At 42.5% G+C, this 23,407-nt stretch overlaps 3 protein-coding genes across 3 annotated transcripts; 2 read left to right on the plus strand and 1 right to left on the minus strand.

Moving 5' to 3' along the window:
* Positions 1-1,305: 1,305 nt before the first annotated feature.
* Positions 1,306-6,007, plus strand: pofut1 (protein O-fucosyltransferase 1). Its single transcript, XM_027007031.2, has 7 exons — positions 1,306-1,454; positions 1,736-1,857; positions 2,132-2,314; positions 2,825-2,937; positions 3,103-3,295; positions 3,490-3,732; positions 4,311-6,007. The coding sequence occupies exons 1-7, from the start codon at positions 1,316-1,318 to the stop codon at positions 4,503-4,505; spliced, it is 1,188 nt and encodes a 395-aa protein (XP_026862832.2). The 5' UTR covers positions 1,306-1,315; the 3' UTR covers positions 4,506-6,007.
* A 764-nt stretch (positions 6,008-6,771) lies between these two features.
* On the plus strand, positions 6,772-14,605 carry kif3b (kinesin family member 3B). The gene is made up of 9 exons (XM_027006954.2): positions 6,772-6,825; positions 8,042-9,528; positions 9,666-9,767; positions 10,242-10,364; positions 10,793-10,911; positions 11,757-11,873; positions 12,015-12,120; positions 12,488-12,717; positions 12,891-14,605. The coding sequence occupies exons 2-9, from the start codon at positions 8,083-8,085 to the stop codon at positions 12,994-12,996; spliced, it is 2,349 nt and encodes a 782-aa protein (XP_026862755.2). The 5' UTR covers positions 6,772-6,825; positions 8,042-8,082; the 3' UTR covers positions 12,997-14,605.
* Positions 14,606-15,705: 1,100 nt separating this feature from the next.
* LOC113575453 (protein-L-isoaspartate O-methyltransferase domain-containing protein 2) lies at positions 15,706-22,003 on the minus strand. Its single transcript, XM_027006955.2, has 6 exons — positions 21,838-22,003; positions 20,002-20,359; positions 19,726-19,828; positions 19,012-19,183; positions 17,871-17,994; positions 15,706-17,482 (listed from the first exon to the last, which is right to left on the minus strand). The coding sequence occupies exons 2-6, from the start codon at positions 20,306-20,308 to the stop codon at positions 16,989-16,991; spliced, it is 1,200 nt and encodes a 399-aa protein (XP_026862756.2). The 5' UTR covers positions 20,309-20,359; positions 21,838-22,003; the 3' UTR covers positions 15,706-16,988.
* Between the last annotated feature and the right edge of the window lie 1,404 nt (positions 22,004-23,407).

A 23,407-nucleotide genomic window follows, 5' to 3' on the forward strand; every position in this document is an offset into this window, starting at 1 on the left:
GAGATTTCCTTTTAGAATTTGATGGTATAATTCAGAATTCATTGTTCCGTCAATGATGGCAAGCTGTCCTGACCCAGATGCAGCAAAACAGGCCAAAACCATGACATACCTCCAGCATGTTTCACAGAAGGGAATGCTGGAATACAATGTTTTCCTTACTCTTTTACACCAAAAATATCTATTTTGGTATCATCCGTCCACAAAACATTGATCCAACAGCCTTCTGACTTGTCCATGTGATCTTTAGCAAACCGCAAATGGGCAGAAATGTTCTTTTTGAAGAGCAGTGGCTTTCCCCTTGCAACCTTGCCATGCACACCGTTGTTGTTCAGTGTTCTTCTGATGGTGGACTCATGAGCATTAACCTTAACCTGAGAAAGGCCTTTAGCTGATTAGAAGTTACCTTGGGTTCTTCTGTGACCTCGCAGACTATGACACGCCTTGCTCTTGGCATGATTTGTATTGGTCGACCACTCCTGAGGTGGGTAATAATGTTCTTGAATTTCCTCAATCTGTACACAATCTGGACAACTGTGGATTGGTGGAGTCCAAACTCTTTATTGATGGTCTTGTAATCTTTTACAGCCTGATGAGCACCAGCAGCTCTTCTGAGGTCCCCAGAAATCTTTGTTTGTGCTATGATACACTTCCACGAACATGTGAATTTCAGACGTGATAGATCCATGTTCTTTAAATAAAACAAGGGGCCCACTCCTGAAGGTTCACATATTTTTGCTGCTCACAGATATATACAGTAATATTGGATCAATAAATACATGACAGAGTCTAATATTTTTGTCTCATTTGTTTGACTTTGTTCTCTTTATCTACTCTTAGGACTTGTGTGACAATCTGATGAAGTTTTAGGTCAAATATATACATTTCTAAAGGGTTAGCAAACAAAGGTAAGCTTTACAATCAATGACACCCCTACCTGTCTACGTGAGAAGTATCTATATAAAAAGCACCGGCTAAATTATACAGGAATAACAGGTTTTGTTTTTGCACTAGAATACGTTATTTCCTATTACACCAATCAGAAGCTAATACGTGCACCTGGCTGTCCCAACCTAAATAGGATTATAATCTAACCCACTTTTGGAATACCTTCACACACTGCAGCATAAGTCAAATATAATTAAATATAATCAAATATAATCAAAACATGCTATCTACAGAAATGCATATAGAAATTATTTTCCCGAAGTTCATCTCACCCGCCCTATTACTAGTCAACAGCAGGTCTACAGCGTACCAAGAGTTAAAAATACTAACAATTATTCGCAGTGCATTGTGGGACAGGGGATGGTTCACAATGGCGGCGAAACCAAAGCACTTTAAACTTTTGATTTTAAGTTGGTTACATGTAACATTTTATCCATCTGACACGTTTACCGATGCCACAGATTTGATATGGGATGAAAATGGATACATTGTTTACTGTCCATGCATGGGTAATCGATCCCTGTATAACATATTTAGAAAAAAGATTCACATTGTATCGACGGATGATTTGTTGAATGGATTTAAACAGTGCATGCAACAGTCTTTGGTTAGGTTCAGAACGAAACGTTATTTGTGTAATTCTGCTTTCGGTCCAGACACTGGAGAACGACGGAATGTGGTCAAAACTCTTGGGCTGTTGGGTTAACCCGTAAATCTCATTGCTTAAAGCTATTGATGTCCGAGTGAAGTAGCCTATCCAGGGCTCTGTTATGTTTCTTCGTCGTCACAGGTCGGTTTGGAAACCAGGCGGACCATTTCCTTGGGTCGCTGGCCTTTGCAAAAATGCTGAATCGAACATTGGTGGTTCCCCCCTGGATCGTTTACCGGCATCACGCGCCCCCGTACACAAACGTAAGCGCAACTTGTATGCGGTCACGCGCTGTTGCCATTAGTTCAGGACGGTGATCACTTTTAAACATGGGCTATTCCCTAGAAACATGTAATGACACGCCACACAAACTAACGGCGAATACCAGATATGTAACTTGGCCATACGCTTGTTAACTGACTGTGCTTTCAGTGTCGTCATTTGACAATTCTAAAAATACTGTATACTCCGAAAAGCCACCCGTGACAACAGGTCACCATTTATTGCCGTGCACGTAACCCTGTCCTCTTGCAACAGGTGCACGTCCCCTACACTGAATTTTTCCAGTTGGATCCACTGAAGCAGTACCACCGAGTGGTGGCTCTGGAGGACTTTATGCACCATTTGGCCCCCACACACTGGCCGCTGGGACAGAGGACAGCATACTGCTTTGAGTCTTCTGTCCAAAGGAGTGCTGATAAGAAGAGCTGCCCAATGAAGGTGTGTAGAAGGGTGTAGTGGGAAATTGCTGGCTACCTATAGAGCAACTGCCTTGGATTAGGTCACTTGATTCGGTCTTTTCCACACCACACTTGGAAGAGTCTAAAATGGACATTGATTTGTCTCAGGTGGCCTTTCAATAAAAATAAAGCTATCACAGCAATCTTGAACAAGCAGGCCCACAAATCCAATTACAAAAACAACTTTGTTTTTGCTTTACATCTTGCTTTTTTACTTAAGGCTTTGATGTCTAAGTTTGATGTCTAAGTTTACTCAGCCAATATGTAGCTAAACGCTTGGGGTGAGACCGTGGACAAAGTTCCCAGGTGCAGTTTAATAAAGGATAATGATGTGGTACAGTAACTATTTTCTACCTATGGGCACTTTGTATAATGTGCGCCTGGAAAATTAAATGTTTCAAGCGTTTTTCATGAGGCGATTAGTGAACCATTGCCACCTGCAGGGCTCTTAAGAGAACTGCATGTTAAAACATTGCTGATCTGTATGCAGGATGGGAATCCGTTTGGTCCGTTCTGGGACCACATTGGGGTGGACTTTGACCACTCTATCCCATTTGGTGGCCTGTTTTTCACCTCCAACTACATACCACACTGGATGAAAAGGTACAAATTTGTCGTGGTGCAACAACAACAATAATAATAATGATTGTTGTTATATAGCGATAGTTGCATGATCTTGCAACAAAGCTGTGGTGTTGAATAAGTAATCACCAGCGATAAAGACTGCGCTGAATTAGTGCATCTCGGTCCCCCTTACTGTGTGTTAAGGTTCCCCCCTGCAGAGCACCCGGTGTTGGCTCTAGCTGGAGCCCCAGCCCAATTTCCTGTGCTGGAGGAACATGTGGGTCTGCAGCGCTACGTGGTGTGGGCCAAGAGGATGGTGCAGGATGGGGAGAAGCACATAAGCGCAGAGCTCCTCAGACCCTACGTGGGCATCCACCTTCGCATCGGCTCAGACTGGGTGAGTGCCAAGCTTGACCCTGAACCTGACTCTAGGCTTTCAAAACCTCCAAAGCCCGACTCTTGCCTCTCAAACCATGCTTAGTCTGATTTTGGCCCTTTAAAATCCCTCTGCCTGACTCTAGCCCTTTAAATCCTGCTAACTCTGATTCTAATATTTTCCACCTACATGATCTCTCGTTTCCCATCCTGCAGCAAAACGCTTGCAACCTGCTGCAGTCAGGAGAGGCGGGTCCTCACCTCATGGCATCTCCGCAGTGCGTTGGCTATGACCGTCAGACTGCACTCCCTCTCACCTTCACCATGTGTCTGCCCGACCTGGCAGAGATCCTGCGTGCCGTCAAGCTCTGGGTGAAAAAGACACACGCTCATGCTGTCTTCATAGCCACCGACTCCGAGTCCTACAGCTCAGAGATCGAGAAGCTCTTCAAGGGCAAGGTATTAGAGGATGGATGAAGAGAGAATGTGTTTGTCAATGACTATTGCTGAATTGTATTAGGTTTGCTCCTAACACATTTGTTTTCCTTTGAGTTATTCTACATTCAGAGGCTTAATTGGGACTGGAGTCCCAATTCATTTTTGTATTTTTGAACACCGTAGTCACGATGATTGTTTTTTCCCCATGCTGCTTGTAGTAGATGGGGACTTTGACATCATCTTGGACTCTGGGTTCTAAAATGCTTAGATTGATTTCAGCCTTTAAATCTTTAAGAAAAATGGTGTGTGGTTGCGCTCAAGCCAAGAAAACAAAATGAAAATATTTGCTGTAGGTGATGAGCACTGACAATTGCTTGAAAGCTGAAATGTTTGCTCTTGTTTCACTAGCTGACATCAAACCATATTAATGGAATAAAATTGAACTCTGGATTCTCCTGATCCTTTTCTGTACTGTGTGGGTACTTTCTTAATTTTTGTGAGCATTTAAATCTTTGAAGCGAGTCCAGTATCTTTTCAGAGTGACCGAGTTGCTGTTTAGATTACTGCTGGTACTTTAATCTCATTCTTTTCTCTTGCAGGTCAAGGTGGTCAGTCTTCGTCCGGACATGGCTCAGCTTGACCTGTACATCCTGGGTCAGGCTGACCATTTTATAGGCAACTGTGTGTCCTCCTTCTCCGCATTCGTGAAGCGGGAGAGGGACGTTCATGGCAGACGCTCCTCCTTCTTTGGGATGGATTACCCTGGGAGAAAGAAGGGAAAAGAGGAACTTTAGCAAGCGGCTCGGGCCGCTTTGTTCTTGACCACGAAGGTTTACCTGTCCAGAGATCTCAGGTGATTGGTTTGTGTTTACAGAAGAGTGGGGTTATGTTGTTGCAGTTAAGTACAGAGTAGAGGCACAGTAAGTTCAGGATGCCTTTGTTTAAACACTACAAACTAATAGTCTCACTCTGTAGCTCTTATTTTCCAAAAAAATAAAAAGATTTAGAGAATTCCATCATGGTTGTCTGGGAAAAACATTACCAGTGTCTGTGTCTAGTTTCAGGTTTTTTCCGCAAGAAACATCTCACTGTACATTCCTTGCAGTGAAAAGCATAGCTGTAAGCTTCCAAGGTGTATCACATTTTCCAGGCAAAATAGAGCATTCCAGTATAGTTGTAAAAACATCTCCCATACACAGTATTCTCCCCATATACATGTTAGTCTTCTTTTGCTTACCTGATAGAGCAGGTGGAGCAATGTGTTTGGAACATCAGGGATATGGGTTTGATTTCCTGGAAGCACACACACCCTGTCATACTGATAAAAGTCACTCTGGATAAGAGCACCTGCCAAATGCTGCAAACATAAATACATTTGCAGTGTACTGCTAGTATACCACCCAATAATGTATTCTTTGGCAAGTTTTGCTTTTAGGTGCTAAATGAATGGGTTCCCCAACAGTAAGTTTGTGTATAAACCACAAATATTATGTAAAAAAACCCCAAAAACTATGTATTGTTTTTCAGCATATCAGCCAAATGATGAAGAGATGTCTCTGCTGAGCTGTGAATGTGACTAAACTATGGTGGCAGTAGCAGCCTGATATGAAATTGTGATTAGATGTGCTGCAAGGCTACATCTATCTAGATCCACTTGTCCATGTCCACATCAGTAGCGTTTAATGATTAAAAAAGCAAGATGCAAAGGTAGCATTTGGTGTTGTGGGTTAGTCCTCATGGAAAATGATGCCTGTCAGGGGTGAAGTAAATGATCCTCTGGATGCTAATTATAGTGAGGTGGGGAGACCGAATTAGTCTGTTGGTTAGTGTTCATTCAAACAAATGCGCATGCTACCAGAAAGCTTGTGAAGGACCCATGGCCTCACAATTGTGGAAGAAAAATGCTGGCTCAGTCCTGAAAGGTGTCAGAATTGTATGGCTTGTCTGTGCTTTAGGAGACGATGAGACAAAGTTTTAGATTTTTAGTGTTTGAGGTGTGTGGTAGTGTATGTGGTAGTTTCAGTTTTAACCAAAGGTCAGTTTTTAGCATTCCTCTGTGATGGTTACCAACAGAGTTTTGATAGAAGTAGCTGCTCATAGATTTTTTTTTAACCATATATGCTTTTTTTTTCCCATTGTCTGTCTGAACAAAAATCTTGTTTGTTTTTTTTTTATTTTCAATGACAAAAGTTCCAGCACTAGTACCCCATGTTGAGTTGCCTTCAGACGCATCATTCCATGTCAACATTCAGTCTTTATGAAGGGGAAAATAAGTAAAAAAAAAAAATTAAACATTCCTTGTCTGATTGTGTCTGTTTTTCTTGTTTTGATGCATGGAAAAATAAATCATGCAATAGAGGCTTGCATATATCCTCTGTTTCACTAATTCAGCATTATAGGAACAAGGGTTATGTTTGTCTGCAGGCTGTGTCCAAATATTGTTCTAGTAATCGTTGCAGTGTAGCACTGTGCCCTACATCTTACAGTTAAAGATGTTGCCCATCAGCCGTAACAGGTTGGTGGGTCCATGAGAATATAATCTTAAATAGGTTTTATTCAGACTGTACTTCAGTTCTGTTGTTATAGGATTTGTATTATATCTTTATTCGGCAATATCGCTTTTCTTGGTGTGCAGCTGTGCTGACCACTTAAATGTTAGTGAGGACAATGTTGAGTTTGGCGTTTTGATTTTACAGGACAGTGTATTTAGCGTAGATGCTAATCTATGCAGATGTATAAATATTTTGGTTATTTGCTCCATTTGTAATAGCAATCAAGTTACTGCACTATGCTGTAAAGTCTGGTGTTTATCACCTTCCCGTAAATATAAAATAAAGACGAGAGAAAATTTGAGGAGCTGGACTGAAGTGTCACCAAGCTGTGTCTAATGACACGTGAGTGACTGCACAGATCTGCTTCATTTGGGTGTTATCAGGTCATAATATGGTTACATCTGCAGTTGGCAAACAGAAACGCTCCGAGTGGCGCTGTGTTCGGCCGCCGTTCTCGCTGCAGCCGCTTGTTCGGCGCCGTCCTAGCTCTCGCGCTTTGGAAGGTAGAGCTCGCGCAAGAAGCGACAGAAATGGCTGACGGAGCGGGTGCCTTCGGATATGGGTAATATATTCTTTTTTTAATTTTTATTTTTTAATGTAAGTTTATTTGAGTATATCAAACTGCTCATTAATATTATTATCTGGAACAGAAAAAAGGACAAAAAACGTTATTAATTTGCTGCTGTTAGGATTAGGAAAAGTGGCTATCTCCTAGCTAACAATTTTCGAGATAGCTAACGCTAGCTGCTGTGGTCATCAACAAATGTTTGCCGTTGCTAGGCCGCTTCAGGGAGGTTGCCGAGGGGTCCTGATACATCGCCAGGTAGCTAGCTAACCTAGCCAACCTACATTTTGCCACTCCTTATGCGTCTTACCAGCGTATATGATAAATGACTAACCCTTTACGATGAAGCACTCTTATGTAATGTAACTAAGCTACAGTTTGTATTGCATTTTGTGAGAGTATCAGCGGTGGTAGCAGCAATTGTGACTCCAAGGATACCAGTGTTATAATCTAGCGTTGAAGCTAGCTGTCTAGTTTAATTTAAGGCTGCTAACCAAGGCTATTTAGCTAGATACCTTAATGTGTGAGCAGTTACAGTTAATATTTGCTAGTTAGGTGTCTAGGTAATTTAGATGAAATGCTACACTTATAAGATTAGTTATCGAAGCGCTAGCTAAAGTCATTAGAGTAACACTTGTCCTACAGCTTGTCAGGTAATTAGTAATATAACCTAGGTTAGCTAGCTAATGAGCTATCTAACAGTACATCTAGCTATTTCAGTATCTGTTGACTGGGGACGGTAAGTAGTCTTAAATTAACAAAGAAGACCATCTATATGGTATGACACCGTACAGATAGGTGACATTGGGTTCGCTCACAGTGACCTAGTTAGCTAACTGTTTTATTTTCATGTGTACTCCTCTGCTAGACTTTTAACTAAATTGAATTGCTTATTTGTTTATCCTCGATGCAGTTGTTAGCTAATGTAGCTTACTGATCAACTGCACATTGTAGTGTATGATGAGGTAAAATATGATCTGAAATGAACGGTAGTTCTGAGTTTGTTTAAGTATGAGATATTGAGTGAATTGTAGATCTGGTAGCACTGTGGGCTATTGGGTGTCAAACTGCAACCTTAATTCTCTAGCCAAGGAACCAGACTAGTTCTTGAGAAGCATCAGGCTAATTGTTTGTATTTGGTTTTGGATTTGGCTTTGTCAAAGTTGTTTAAGGCTACAGCTGTAATTTAACACTTGTAACATTCTTTTTGCAGGCTCTGATGCTGGCAGTGCCATTATTGTGATATAAAACTGCATGCACACAAAGGAGACACAGTCAAGAGCCATCATGTCCAAAAGCAAGAGCTCTGAGTCGGTGAAGGTTGTGGTACGCTGTCGCCCTATGAATGACAAAGAGCGCACTGCCAGCTTTGAGAGGGTGGTCTCCATGGATGTGAAGCTAGGCCAGGTTGCAGTGCGTAACCCCAGAGGGGTATCCTCTAATGAGCACCCCAAAGTTTTCACTTTTGATTCAGTCTACGACTGGACTTCAAAGCAGGTCGACCTTTATGATGAGACGTTCAGGCCATTGGTGGACTCTGTTTTACTGGGCTTTAATGGCACCATCTTTGCTTATGGGCAAACGGGCACAGGGAAGACATACACTATGGAAGGGGTGCGCAATGACCCAGAGAGGAGAGGAGTCATCCCCAACTCCTTTGAGCACATTTTCACACACATCTCTCGTTCACAGAACCAGCAGTACCTGGTCAGGGCATCCTACCTGGAAATCTACCAGGAGGAGATCAGGGACCTTCTATCTAAGGACCAGTCACACCGTTTGGAGCTGAAAGAGAGACCAGACACGGGTGTCTACGTCAAAGATCTTTCTTCATTTGTCACTAAAAGTGTTAAGGAGATAGAGCATGTTATGAATGTAGGCAATCAGAATCGTTCAGTTGGTGCCACCAACATGAATGAGCATAGTTCCCGATCGCATGCCATATTTGTCATTACTATCGAGTGTAGTGAGCTGGGACCAGATGGGGAGAACCACATCCGGGTCGGAAAGCTCAACCTGGTTGACCTTGCAGGAAGTGAAAGGCAGACTAAAACGGGTTCCCAGGGTGAACGACTGAAGGAGGCCACTAAGATTAATCTCTCCCTCTCTGCTTTGGGGAATGTTATTTCTGCTCTGGTGGATGGAAAAAGCACACACATTCCATACCGTGATTCTAAACTGACACGACTGCTCCAGGACTCATTGGGAGGAAATGCACGCACAGTCATGGTGGCCAACATTGGTCCTGCCTCATACAATGTGGAGGAGACTCTCACTACACTGCGTTATTCCAACCGTGCCAAGAACATCAAGAACAAACCTCGCATTAATGAAGACCCCAAGGATGCTCTCTTGCGCGAGTTCCAGGAGGAGATTGCCCGTCTGAAGGAGCAGCTGGAGAAAAGATCGGGGAAGAGGAAAAAGAAGAGGAGGAGGAAGAGGGTCGGAGAGGGTGGAGAGGAGCTGGATGACGATGTCGAGGATGAGGATGACTATGAGGATGGGTTGGACGGGGACAAGAACATCGCAGATTATTGGCGTGAGCAGCAGGAAAAGCTGGAGAAGGAGAGGAGTGCCATCATGGAGGACCACAGCCTGGTGGCGGAGGAGAAGCAACGACTGCTCACGGAGAAAGAGAGGAAGATGGACGACTTGCGGAGGGAAAAGGAGGCGTCTGAGATGCTGGCAGCCAAAGTAAAGGTAGCTGGTTGTAGTAGGTTCAGCAATGGCACTCACATTATGGCATCCACCCCCAGACTGGATGCATGAAAGAACATACCTTTTTTAAATGTGTAGCTTGCTTTCGAATAACCACATTTCCCTTTCCGCACTCTAAGGCTATGGAGAGCAAGCTGCTGGTTGGAGGCAAAAACATAGTTGACCACACCAATGAGCAGCAGAGAATGTTGGAACAGAAGAGGCAGGAGATCGCAGAACAGGTAATGCTTCTGGGAAAGCCTTGTGATATGCCTGTAGTAAGCCCAGGCAAGGATCTGGGTGTATCTTCAGAGATGAAAGAAAAGAAATGTATTTGAGCCTCTGAGCTGTATGTGATGGCCCTATTCTAGGAAACTTAGTTTTAGGTGACCTAAAATGGTGACTGAAATGCCTGGCATTATCCTTCCTATTAAAAAGGGAACATAATTTTGCCTTTAGTGCAATTACTCTGTTTTCAATTATTGATTCAATCCAATGACTGATGACTAACATCACTATTACAGTTTTTACTGCAGTATTATAAACTCATTGGACAACAAAAGCAATGCTTAGTTCAAACTGCTCTATATTTTTTGATAATCACCATCCCATGCTTATAGAATACTGGATTATGCTATGCAGTTATGCACAGTTAATTTTGAATCGTCTACTGTGTGTGTGTGTGTGTGTGCGCGCGCGCGCATATGTTTGAGTAGAAAAGGCGTGAGCGAGAGATGCAGCAAGAGGTGGAGTGTCGTGATGAAGAGACTCTTGAGCTGAAAGAAACATACAGCTCTCTGCAGCAGGAAGTTGACATCAAGACCAAGAAACTGAAAAAGGTATGACAACATGGGCTTGTTTCCCTCAAAATGGATCAGAATCTATTCAAGTTCCCTAATCACTGACATTCCCAGGATGGTGAGAGATGGAGGCCTGATGGGCATCATAATATTGAGGTGGCTGTGTCAGAACAGTTTTGTTGTGTGTAGATTAGGCAAGATCTGATTAGACAAGATCCAGTGCATGTGATGAGTTTTATTTTTAGCTTCAAATTCACCTCTTCCAAATAATTTGGTTCTGGCCAGCCGTCCCAGGAAATCTCAGCCGCCCCCTTTCTCTTTCATACATGACTAGACTTGAGTCATTTACTTCCGCCTGGCTAAGCATGTGCATGCTTCTTGTATTGCTATTGCCATGGTGATTATATCTCCTCTCTCTCTCTCTCTCTCTCTCTCTCTCTCTCTCTCTCTCTCTCTCGCTCTGTCAGCTCTTTGCCAAGCTCCAAGCGGTGAAGTCAGAGATTCATGATCTCCAAGAGGACCATATCAGAGAGAGGCAAGAGCTGGAGCAGACCCAGAATGAACTGACCAGAGAGCTCAAACTAAAGTACGAATGCATCCACGTCTCGCGGTGCTTCCTCGGTCCCTCCCTGTTCTAACATGGTTCTGAAAAGCTTTATCAGCCTGTTTTGTAAGGACTGTGCAATATATAGTTTGGTGATGATTGTTATACATATCTTTGGTGGTTTGTCGCACTTATATCTCAGAAGGCTGGAATATGCTGGTGAGCCATCTAACAAATCACAGGGGTGTGTGTGTGTGTGTGTGTGTGGGGGGGGGGGGGCATCCTAAACAATGGCAGGTGTTCCAATGAGTGTCTTGTTGGTGTTTTGATGTTTGCACAATGCAGCAAATGTAAATAATTTTGGTCAAAATACAGGCCACACATTGTCTTGTCATATGTCATCAAGGTGGAAACTATTGCAGAGCACATCACAATCACAAAATGTTTTATCACAATATAGTATTTTGTCTATATTGTGCACTTTTGTGCTGTCTTTTTTTCCACTCTCCTTTTTTGTCCCTGCCTTTATTAAGCCATTTTGTGTAAGAATACTCTTTTCCTGTTATTGCTCATCAGTGAGACTGCACTTCTGTTATCTGCATATACCCTATCCTGCTCTTTAAAGCCTATAGCACAAACTAATTTAACTGATCGTGTGGATGTGAGTGCATTTCTGTCTGTCAGTAAAAGATGGTTAGTGTAAATTTTGTAAAGGACAAGATTGTACTAATATTAAAGGACTTGTGCCCTGGTTTAAATCTATGTGACTAGAGTCAGACAGTACAGCTTTACTGCTGACTCACTATGAGCAGTTAAAATCCACAGACCTACGGGATTTCAAATGGTTCTGCTGGGTGTTTGTTTGACGACTGGATTGTTCCCACCAGGCATCTGATCATTGAGAACTTCATCCCGCTAGAGGAGAAGAATAAGATCGTCATGAGGGCTACCTTTGATGAGGAGGATGACACCTGGAAGATGAGACCAATCACACGCATTCAAGAGTATGTAAGCTTTTAAACACCCACTCCATATAGATTCATTGCTGCCTTAGCATACAACTTTAATAGTCAGAGATTGCGTTTACTGCTTGGGACTGGTATTCTTCATAGTGCTCTCTCTCTCACTCTCATTCACGTGCTCAGTGATCAGCAGATGATGACAAGACCGGTGTCTGCTGTGGGCTACCGGAGACCTCTGAGTCAGCACGCCCGCATGGCCATGATGATGCGGCCTGATGCCAGATACAGAGTGCGTCACCATGAGCCGTCCCCCCACCCAACCACGCCACACATCCTCACCCTTCCAGATTGGTGGCTTTTTACATTTTTAATGAGGAATATGTAAAGAAAAAGTACAATATCACTCTCTCTCTTTTGTTCATTCTCTTTAGAGAAGTAGTGTAAATTACAGCATGAAGTCCACAAGGTTTTCAGAGAATTGTAAAGTACCTAAGGTCATTTTGCACAGACCTGTCTGAAACGTTATTTTTCTCCAGAAACCTTTGTGGTCTTCATTGCAATTTTTTCTACATCAGCATATTTAAATCCAGTACAATGGAGTTACTCCCTGGAGACTTCTTCCTGTCCCTACTCACTGCTTCACCTGCATGTCTCAGGCTGAGAACATCCTTATGCTGGAGCTGGACTTGCCCACACGCACCACCAAAGAGTATGAAGAGCCTGTGATCGCTCCCAAGGTGGCGGCAGCCCTAGAGGATGCCCTGAGGGAGGAAGAGGAGATCCAGGTGGATGCCTCGGGCCTTTATGCCAGCATGGCTCCTGGGCCAGGCCTGGACCCCTCTAGTGCCCCTGCCACTGGGGCCTTCGCCAAGAAGCCAAAGTCAGGGTGAGAACTGCTCTCCCTCACCCTGTGCTCACTCTCTCTCTCCCTCCTCCCCCTCTCTCCTGCCTACTGACTGTCTCCTGTACTTAGCATCTCTTTATTTCTAGTTTGTTTGCTTCTTTTAGGTTTTCCTGCTTTAAATAACCACCCTTTTTTCACCCCCATCTCTTTCATAGTCGCCCCAAAACAGGCAAGAAGGTTTGCACCCCAACTTCAGGCCAGAGCCCCTCCAGCTCAGGATCTCCCTTGTATCCCCAGTCACGGGGGCTCGTGCCCAAATGACCACCTCCCTGAACCCCACTCTGCAGTCCCTTCCACCTCCCACACACGCATACGGACAAACCTCAGGAGTTATGGGTTGTGGAGGCAGTGCCCTGGATTACAAGTGGAAGGACAGTGTTAATAAAACTTCTGTCCAGGTTGTTTCAGTGAGGTAGACCCACCACGCTGTCTTCCTCTCCTTGTATGAATCTGATCTGAGACCAGTTCCGTTACTGTGGCAGACGTTATTAGGACCAATTTTCATACTTGCACATTTTTGCTTGCTAGGCTAAAATGCTTATGTTCAACAAGTGCAGAATTAAAATGGCAAACTGAAGCTTCGCTAAGTGAAAGGTGAGAGATTGAGTTTTGCAGCTATGTAGTCTTCGGGCGTCCATGGATGTCCCATGCAGAGAAGAAGGGTTATGTTTTAACTCAGTAATTTCAGTGTGTAGTCTTACAATTGACATATAGCATCCCCGCGGTTAACATGCAGTGGTACACAGATCAGATTCCATGGCTAAGCTTCATGTCTGATCTGTGCACTCTGAATATGTTTGGGTGGGGGTGTATGTGTTAAAAAAAAAAAAGTTCAGAACACAGTTGGTGCTGGCATTACAACAGTACTGTTACATCATATGGTGGGTATGTAGATGTGGGCTATATCTTTTTTTTTTTTTCTCCCAGATGTAGATTTAACAAATTTAAATTGAGTTGAGGATTTTACTAGCTGGGGCCGAGCTGTGTGCTCGTTGCACTCATCATGTGCGCTGTAGTGTTATTTAATGGGCGCGAGAGCACAGGATGTTGCAGGCTCCATCCTCCTCCTGCCCCTCTACCCCCTCCTTCTTGCCCCCACAGGGTTGGGGCTGGGGGGCTGGGGGGCTGGGCCGGGCCTGTGTGTCACTCAGAGCTGGAACCAGTAGATGCTGCTCTGCTTGGCTCACCTGCATTGGAAGAATGAGAGTGGGAAGCTTCATAGGTCAACACACACTGAGACATCAGGGTTCCAAGGTGCCTTACATTCCTTTTTTATGAAAATTGAGAGAGGATGGTATTTTATTTCACCTCCTTTTGGACACTGACCCTTGGAATATACTGATTGTTGTAAATTCTAATCTGAACCCAAGCCTAATGTACTGAGGTAGCAAAGTACAGTAAGGGCAGACCATCACAATTGTGAAATATCACTGTGCTTTCTTCATTAAGAGCATCCGTAGATGGAGGGCCTGTCACCTTGGACAAACTGACAGTCTCATAGACCTGTGTTTAATATGGAAGCCTGCCCTGTAAAAGTTCTGTTTTTGGATGGTCCTTGCATCCATAGAATACTCTCAGCATAAAACATTGGTACTTTTGAGATTCACAATATTGGTCTAATGCAGAGGTATATCTGAATTTATGGTTACTGTACAAAGAAATTACATAAAGGTTACAAAACGCTCATATTCTCTTCCCCCACCCTTTACCTTACCAATAAGGGTAAAGCCATTGCTTGCTGCTACTGTAGGGTTTTGATTAACCCCTGTGACATAGTATACAAGTTATATATAGAAAAATACATCAATTTATAATACTGCTAACTGTCGATGTTAAAAAAAAAAAAAAAAAAAGTCAAGACAATTGTCAGTAGATAATTCTTCTATACTCGATGTTAAATGACAAAAAAAGACTGCAGTTATATAGCAACATTTCAATGCTAACTTATTACCCTACTTGTCTGTTTTATATTCAAGCAGCTGTAGATACTCACTTTTATGGTTGTTCTCTTTGGTGTAGAATGTATTGTTTAATTTTTTCCATTTACATATTGTTATTTAATGTTATGTATATTTGCGATTATTATTATTTTTTAATTTCACAAGATTGTTTTGCTGATGTTCCCAAGTGGCTTGAGAATGAACTTTGTTGATGCATCCTAACCTGTGACTGAGAAAGTTACCCTTGTTCTCAAAGCTTTTTGTAATATGTGTGATAGAAAAAGTGAACATGAGAGAGAAAGATATAGATTGTGAGAGTGCTTATGAAATTGTCTATGGTATGTCCATGTATTACTTAAGGTCACTCCCATCCCCTTCTGTGGTTAAATGATTTGTGAAAAATGTCTTTCAACTTGATAGAGGTTAGGGAAATGTATGTTCCTAGTGTAATGCCTGTTACAACTGTTCTATATAGTCAAATCCACTGAACCAATACCTGTTATTTGTTATTTCTTGTCAAACAACCATAAAAAGAGAAAAATATTTGACAATAATGCACTAATTGTTTTTTACCTTGATGAATGCAGGAGTCCTCAGTGTCTTTACCTGTTGGATTTTATTAATATTAAAGAATTATCTACTTAATAGTTATGCTTTTTAAATAATTTTGATTACATAATGTTTTTGTAATGTATTGTCGTCTTTTATTCCCAAGATGGCATGATAGGTCAACAAAAGTGCAGTAGGTAATGTTGTATGAAAGGTGGGTTTTCTCACCTACAAATGCCATTAATGGACACCTATATCTTGCCATGAAGCATGATTGGAGTGTATAGGGTCACTGGGATGTAAAGACTGTGGGGTACTACACCTGATGAGTTTTATTTCTCTGCACCTTTTTAGAGGATGATGTCACTGTTTTGCAACAACTCAAGGAAATCTAGCAAAGCCATAAAACCACAGCATTACCCAGCAACCATACTGTCATCAGAGAGGCTGAATGTTTGCAAAGCCCAGAATAGCTTCAAAGTGCATGTGCAATCTCAGATTTATTTAAAGGCTCTATGCATCACCTATAAGCATACAATTGTTTCAAATCATTTAGATATGCTCTTACTGGATGTTTTCACAACTGATTCATGATGACCTCTTGGATTTAAGGGTGCACCAACCATTGGTCTCATATCCATATTCAAGGAAAAAGAAGGAAAAGCACTTGTATAGAATTCCAGTGTAGCGAGCAGAAACTTGCATTTCTCCATTAAAAATCTGGTGCCCAGAGCTGAGGTTTCCTCACAGAACCAATTACAATAAAGTTAGTAAAAAAAAAAAAATGCTTTCCTTGGTTTTGGTCAAAAAGTAACATCAACTTTTGGTCTTTTTAACTTTATGTTAAAAAGTTTAAACCTTGTAATATTCCTGAGTAGGGACAAAGCTCCTTAGCATAATTACTCACATCACATTTTAACTTTGAGATGTAGTTGCAATTTTAAGATGGGATGAAAATACATAATTTGTAGTGGGGTAAAAAAGGAGATAAAATGGTATTTAGACAGTATCACTGTCATAAAAGATAATAAAGCTCATGATATAACAGAAAATACAGTGCTGTCCACACAGATGAATGTGTGGAGGAATCTTGGGGGAACAGTACATAATTCATTTACAGCAAACTGCTCTGCATGTCATTAGAAGTGTGTAGCCTGACATCACGATGCTCAAACGTACCATTACCCCCACAGGAAGTCAGATTCACACAGTGTGGAGTGTTAAATCATAGCACTACAAACCTGTATACTGATAAAATGCATGCATGCAAATAGCATCCAGTACCTTATTAGGAGAACATAGTTCAACAGTGGAGGGCTGACTTTGAGGTCTTTCATAAAGCTATAGAAAAATATACAATACTTTTGTCCACCACATCAATCCTGGCAAATATTCCAAAGCGATGCTACTCTCAGCTAAGTGAATGCAACATGCTCTACTCTCACGCAAGTCTTCCATGAAGGTAACATAAACCCATTTGAACACTGAAGCTAAAAGGGAGGCAGATACAGCTAAAATCTGGGATGAAAATCTTTAGAAGAAGCTCAAAAATGAGCTTAAACAAACATAATAGAGAAGATTAACCGAGTCCACACAGTCCTGCATTTACAACTATGTCGAGCTGTTTTGATTCTCGGAGGGACGGCAAATAATGTGAGTACCATGCTGAAGATACTCGGGCCAGGGCCGTTCAGGTAGTGGTCAGGGCAGGCTGTGCAGGCGAGACGGGCTTCTGGATTGTGGATTCCTCAGCTTTCCTGCAGCTTATTTGTCGCGGTAATACAGCAGATACATCTTGAGCGGCTCAGGCAAGGGCAGTCCCAGGATCCGCTCCCTCAGCAGATTGGCGGGCGGTTCGATTCTCGTGCACGCCCCCTTCGCCTTCTCCCCGTCTCCACCCGCCCCCTCCTCGTCTACCTCGGGCAGGTCCTCGCCGGCCCCTGCTCGGCGGCAGGCCCGCTCATCTTCCTCCTCTGCCTCTTCCTCTTCCTCCTCCTCCTCCTCTTCCACCCCACCGGGGTAGGCGCAGTCGACGGTGGGCACGGCTGAGTCACGCAGGGCCGCGGAGCCGACGCACTGGCGGTAGAATCGGCGACAGAAGCGGCGGCGCTCGAAGCGGGGCCCGTAGCGGTGCATGGCCCGCGCGCCCGGGAACGACACCCGACGCTTGGCCCGCCCCTCGCCCATCGTCGGCTGCCGCAGGGTGTGACGGATGGAGATGCGCGCTAGGTCCTGCAGAGTCCTCACCTCGAAGACAGCTGTGCCGCAGGGACACACACCACAGAGGAGCAAACAAGACAGAGACATTAAAATTGCAGGCATACATATATCATACTAGACATTTACATGCAATATGACATTATAGTATTATACATTCAAATATTTAACCATATGAAGCTATTTTACTGCACTTGTGCCCAATTCCAGTGTTGCAGACCACATGCATTGTTCATTTGGTTCACCTGGTAATGGCAGGTGCCATGAAACACCAAATGTGTGCAATACATGAGACTCTCAGGGCTCTACTGTGAACCACACACCCAGAAAACGTGTGCTAGTGTCATTTTTTTTTTTTTTTAAGTACAGAACATGAATTTTGCTCCAAATTGATAAAAACAGTGCTTGTCATGCCGCCGGGGCACTCACGCAGTGGTACGCTCTGCCCTCTGCCATTGATGCTTTGCTTGGGCTGCACCAGTGGGGCAAAGGTCACAGCAATGATCTTCTTGGTCTCCCAGGAGTTTTGACCCGTGCGGGTGATCTTGGTCAGCTGCAAGGCACAAGAGCCACAGGGTAAGGCATCAGGAAACATTGACACACTCAGCCGAACATCAAAAGATGAAAGAAAGCTCTGAATAAACATTAAATGATAAAGATGTCAAACGTATACTCTGACCACCAAAATCAGTTCTTGAATGTGGCAGTCACAATAATGCCATGGACACTGTACAATATGCATTATATTTACAGTTTTATATTGCAAAATTACTGTATATCAACATGCCATGTCACAACATTGGGATAGTAAATACATTCTTAGCAGACATATTCAAAGCAAATGGATTTTCCAGTCCACAGACTGCTGTGGGTATTATCCTTCTTCCATTTATATAAAAACCAACAAATGATGGGATGCCTATACATAAATCTTAAAATACAGGTTTTACCAATATATGATGTGTGCAGTATCTGGCTTTTCTTTTATTAAAGAGTGATCAATGAATAATAAAATATATTAAATACTAAATATTTTGTGAATTTTTGAACATTATATTGATATGGCAGGCTGATATTAGTCTCAATAGATCCTTTGCTTGAGCCCCTAAAAATGATGCCTCAACGGCATCTCGGCTTTGCCATGTGGGGACGGCAGGAGGGAGGGAAGTCTTTCAGCTGCCCGAGAGCTAAGGAGTCCACTTTACAATGATTTCATGTCAATCAATCATCCTGTGACCAATCAAAGGCCAGGAAGTCATTCCAGTTATAAGGTCCAGTCTAAGAATAATTTGGATAGGATTGTTATACAGATGATGCATGATCTTGTTAGATCAAGACCCTCACCTGTTTTGATGCACCTGCCACAAAACATTTGTATACTTAATGTTAAGGGTTTCCTTTTGCATTCTGTTTTCTGAATTTTGTAGTCAAGCTAAAACTTTACAGGAAAACTATGTTAGAAAAATAAAATAAAAATCATGTTTGAAGGAGTCGGCTAAAAATGTGCCCTGAAAATGACCCCACCACCTGCACACAGTGCTATGCCATATTTATATGGGTATATGCCAACCTTCTCCTCCAGGGGGAGCACCAAGATTCCGCCAACCTTCAACAGGTTCTTCATGTAGTTCTCATACTCTTTCTGAACCCCGGCCCCACAGTACACTCTGTCGTACTCTCGGCAGTCTGGAGGAATCTCCAGACAGTTGCCCACCACGAATGAGGGCTCGCAGAACTCAAACCTGCAAATGTACCATCAGGAGACAAAAAAGAACCAAATATAACTGTACCACTGCAACATAAGTCTGTATGAAAAGTCACAAAAGAACATTTCATTAAACACCAGACTTTACATAAAAAAAAGTTTTTACTTTTATAATATATTAAAAATATATTTTTGTCAGTTTTACCCGGTTCTGGCCAACTGAATAGGTCTTTTGCAACCGGTGCAGCCTAATGCATGGCTCTGATCCGAGGGGGAAGAGACATTTTAAGCCACCCAGTGAGAGCACACACATACAAGATTTCTGCTCCTTATTATTGCCTCACCTAACAAGTTTACTTAAAAACCTTGAGGCAGTAATTCAGTAGTCTTGCATAAGGAAAAGTATACAAATGAATAAATAAGCCAGTGTCAAAAAGTTACTTCATGCATGTGCATGCACACTTGCAAGACACTATTATAGGTGGAAATTCTACACTCTGAATGGTGCCAAGACATACAAACACTTTGCCAGGGATTTTCCCAAGGAAAGCTTAAAGTGCCCTGCTGCAGGTAGCTCACTTGTCAAAACTGTCACTGGTTTTGATGAAGTAGTCGAGTTTCTGGTAGGCATACTCCACAACGTCTGCATGCAGTTCCACACCATGGTTCACCCCGAATGAACCTGCAGACACCCGCAAAAATGGAATGCAATGGGGCTTCTCAATGTGTCTGCAATGTGCACCACACTTTGTAGCCATAAGCGTATAATCTCGTCACAGATGCACACGGTGGAATTCTGGTCCACCAGAAACCTACACACTGCCTCTTTAAAACTGGGCCTTGGAGCCAACTCACCCAGGATGAGGCCCACCATGGTACTGAGGTAGCCCGTGCCACTCCCTAGGTTCAGAAAAGACAGGCGGGGCTGGAGGTCTAGGGCCTCCATCACCTCAGAGTAGATGCATGGCGCAGAGAGGTGGAGGTTGCCGTGCCTCCAGGCCAGGTCCTTGTAGGCGCTGTCCCGGTACTCCTCAAGGTAGTAGTCAGCGCGGTCAATGGCTCGGAAGGCACGCTCCACCAGTTCTGAGCGAATATAGTGGGCCTCCTTCAGGTTGTCGATGAGTTCATCGTTGTCCTCTCCGGCGCTGACAGCCCCACCCATGGTGAATGGAGAGAGCTTCTAGGGTTGCACCGGCACAGGGTTTATCGCCGTCTGTGCAAAAACATATATTTGAAAATGTTTTAATAAAATGATTGCATAATTTTATAATTATAGTAAGGCTAAAAAGTAGAACAACTCAAATTGAAACTTGAAAACTACCGTGTTTCTAGTCATTGATAAATGACGAAATAATATAAACTGATAATATAACTGATGAATAAATTATATGAGTGACATAAGCAGGCCCCTGAGCAAAACACTTAACCCTCAACTGCTCAAGTTGTGTTCAGTCATAATTGCAAGATGCTTTGGATAAAAGCATGAGATAATGCTGTAAAACTTTATAGTTTTATATTTTATGTTAAGTGTGTCATAGGCTGTCAGGAATGGAAATTCATTTTAGGTCCGAATAACAAACATATTTTAATAAAATAACTCAAAGAATAAAACTTAGAATATTAGCTGCCAAATAAGATGTTGCTTAATTTTATAGCATGACAACTGTCAGGGATGGAACATAAGAATAAGATAAAAAGCAGCAAACATAGCAAACATAGTTCTGCTTTTATTCATCATGAGAGGATGTGTTGATCATTCTATTTCTGGATGTCAAACAATACCTAGTGCAAAGTGACACAGTCCAAACTCTTGCCTGTGACCCTATTTAGACCAGAAGGGTGTCAATTGTTTGGCAGTCAGGCAGACTGCCCAAACTTTGTTTGACCCAGCGTGAGCTCAGCTCAGAGCTATTCAAATAAAGTTTCCTTTGGGGCACCACCAAATGGCCCCGTGCACAATGAACCACTTGATGCCTTCAAGGCTTCACAACCAAGTGCGACTGGCCAGTCCTTCAATCTTGCAATACTGTGCTGAGGATGGCACGCATTGCCGATTAACAGTGTAAGTATTGCTAGTAATGGTCAGTTTGAATGAACTGGACGACTCACAGAATTATATGCGATATGCAAGAACAATACGTCATATCTGTAGATTAGAAGAAGACTGACTGTTGTCCATGAATATCGTTCATGGATCCTTTACACTCCTGATGACGCATGACAACCATCATGGAATTTAAATGAATTTACGTCCAGCACGTGACGTTTGTGGCGCTGCAGTACTTTGCCAGCTTGTTGAAAATGTGCTTCTTGTGTTGTCAAAATAGAAGCAGAATAAAACCGCTATAACACGGTCACGACGAGACTTATTTACACGAAGGAGAAGTGGGGCGACGCTCGAGAGGTTTCCCTTCAACAACGTGGCCGTATTTCCAACCAAGAACTCAGTTGGTTAAAATGTCACAATGACCACATCGGTATTCGGTAGAAAAAAATCAGTAAATGCACGAGCGAGAAAATATGCAGTTCTCAAGATCATATGTACCACTAAATCAGTAAAACAAAAGAAAATAACGGGTAGACGTCTGCTTCCTGATGAGGGGGAAATCTCTCCGCAACCACCGACAAAAACAAGAATCTGAGTACACACAGGCACTGCCAACCCAAACGTAGTCTTCCATTTGCCCTTACCGTGTGATTCTGGAAATCGTCAGATGTTTCATGCAAACCAGTACCGTATCTGTCCATCGATTATATTATTACGCATTTCCAGGTTTTACTAGGGCATATTTACGACCAGAAAACAACAACGTTGAACTTAGCTGTGAAAAAATGACGCGATGTAAACACAAAACAGCTGACGCACTGACGTCACACGCACGAAGGCGTCAGATGAAGTGGCCAGATGAGCGTTTGTAAAACACCCAACACCCTTCAAGAGAGGAGTTCTGGCAAGCCAGATTACACCTGTTTGATTCTGCATGTGGTTTTCAGGATAATATTTACATATCTTGTTACTGGCCGAATACAACTTAGTCCAATGTAGTAAGTATTGTGGCTGCAGGTTGCATCAAGTCAGATTGCAAACTAACAGAAAGTCCAGATGGGATAAAGTGTGATTAGCCTGGGAGTAATATGATATGTCGATGGCTCTTTTGGTCCATTTTCTCCATAGAAATATTTTTGAACCATAACAGCACCAACAACAATAAAATATTTAATGTATAATGCACAGTCACAGTACAAACTAAATATGTACAGTAAGGGCCTCCAACAGAGTGAAAAGAAGAGCGAATATACTGAAAAAAAGAGAAAGGGTTTAAACTGTGAGTAAAAAGTAGACAGTGATAAACAGCCTCGGAGATAGTGGAAAAGAGTCCCACAGTTTGGGGGCCATGTTACTGAAAGGTCTGCCCCAACAGGCTAGGAGTCTAAGACCTGAGAGTGCAGGGGAGTAGAGATACATTATATATGGATTAAAACATTAGTAAAGGTTAAAACATGTGCTCAGTGGCCACTTTATTAGGTTTGCTTGTTCTATTGCTGTGACTAACAAGCTTGTTTTGTTTACATTCGCTGCTAATTTGAACTCCAGGCATAATTCTATTAATGTATTCAAAACTTAAAAGTCTTGTACTCTTAGTCATGTCAGTCTTTTAACTTTTTCTGTGGATGGATATACCTCTATAAATCCATTAGGGAATTCTAATGCAACATGTCTGCATCACTGGCGTTAAGTCAGGCTTGCTCAGTGTGAGCGTTGGACATATGAAGTGAAGCTTTCAGTTTATCACTCAGTTTATGTCCCCATCTTCACCTATGGTCATGAACTCTGGGTAATGACCAAATAAAACAAAATGGCAGATACAAGTGTCTGAAATTAACTTTCTCTGCTGGATAGTGTGATTCACTCTCTGTGAAAGGAACCAGTTCAGGTGGTCTGGACCTCTAGCAAAGATGCCTCCTGGTTGCCTCCTGCTGGAGGTCTACCAGGCACAATATACTTATATACATGCTGATGACAATGATGGCAGCGATGATGATGATGATGATTAGGTACTATTAGGTACGGATAAATAACATTTATTTATAATACTGACTGAATGAGACATTAAAATATTTCTGGTTTAATTATTTGTCAACTACCTGAAAGTCACTCTTCATTCAACACTTATTATTCACATAAACACACCCCTTCCTTGTGTTGCCTTTTTAAAAATATATATTTACATTTACAGTATTTGATAGGCACTCTTATCTT

Source organism: Electrophorus electricus, chromosome 24 (genome assembly GCF_013358815.1).
Source record: "Electrophorus electricus isolate fEleEle1 chromosome 24, fEleEle1.pri, whole genome shotgun sequence".
NCBI lineage: Eukaryota > Metazoa > Chordata > Actinopteri > Gymnotiformes > Gymnotidae > Electrophorus > Electrophorus electricus.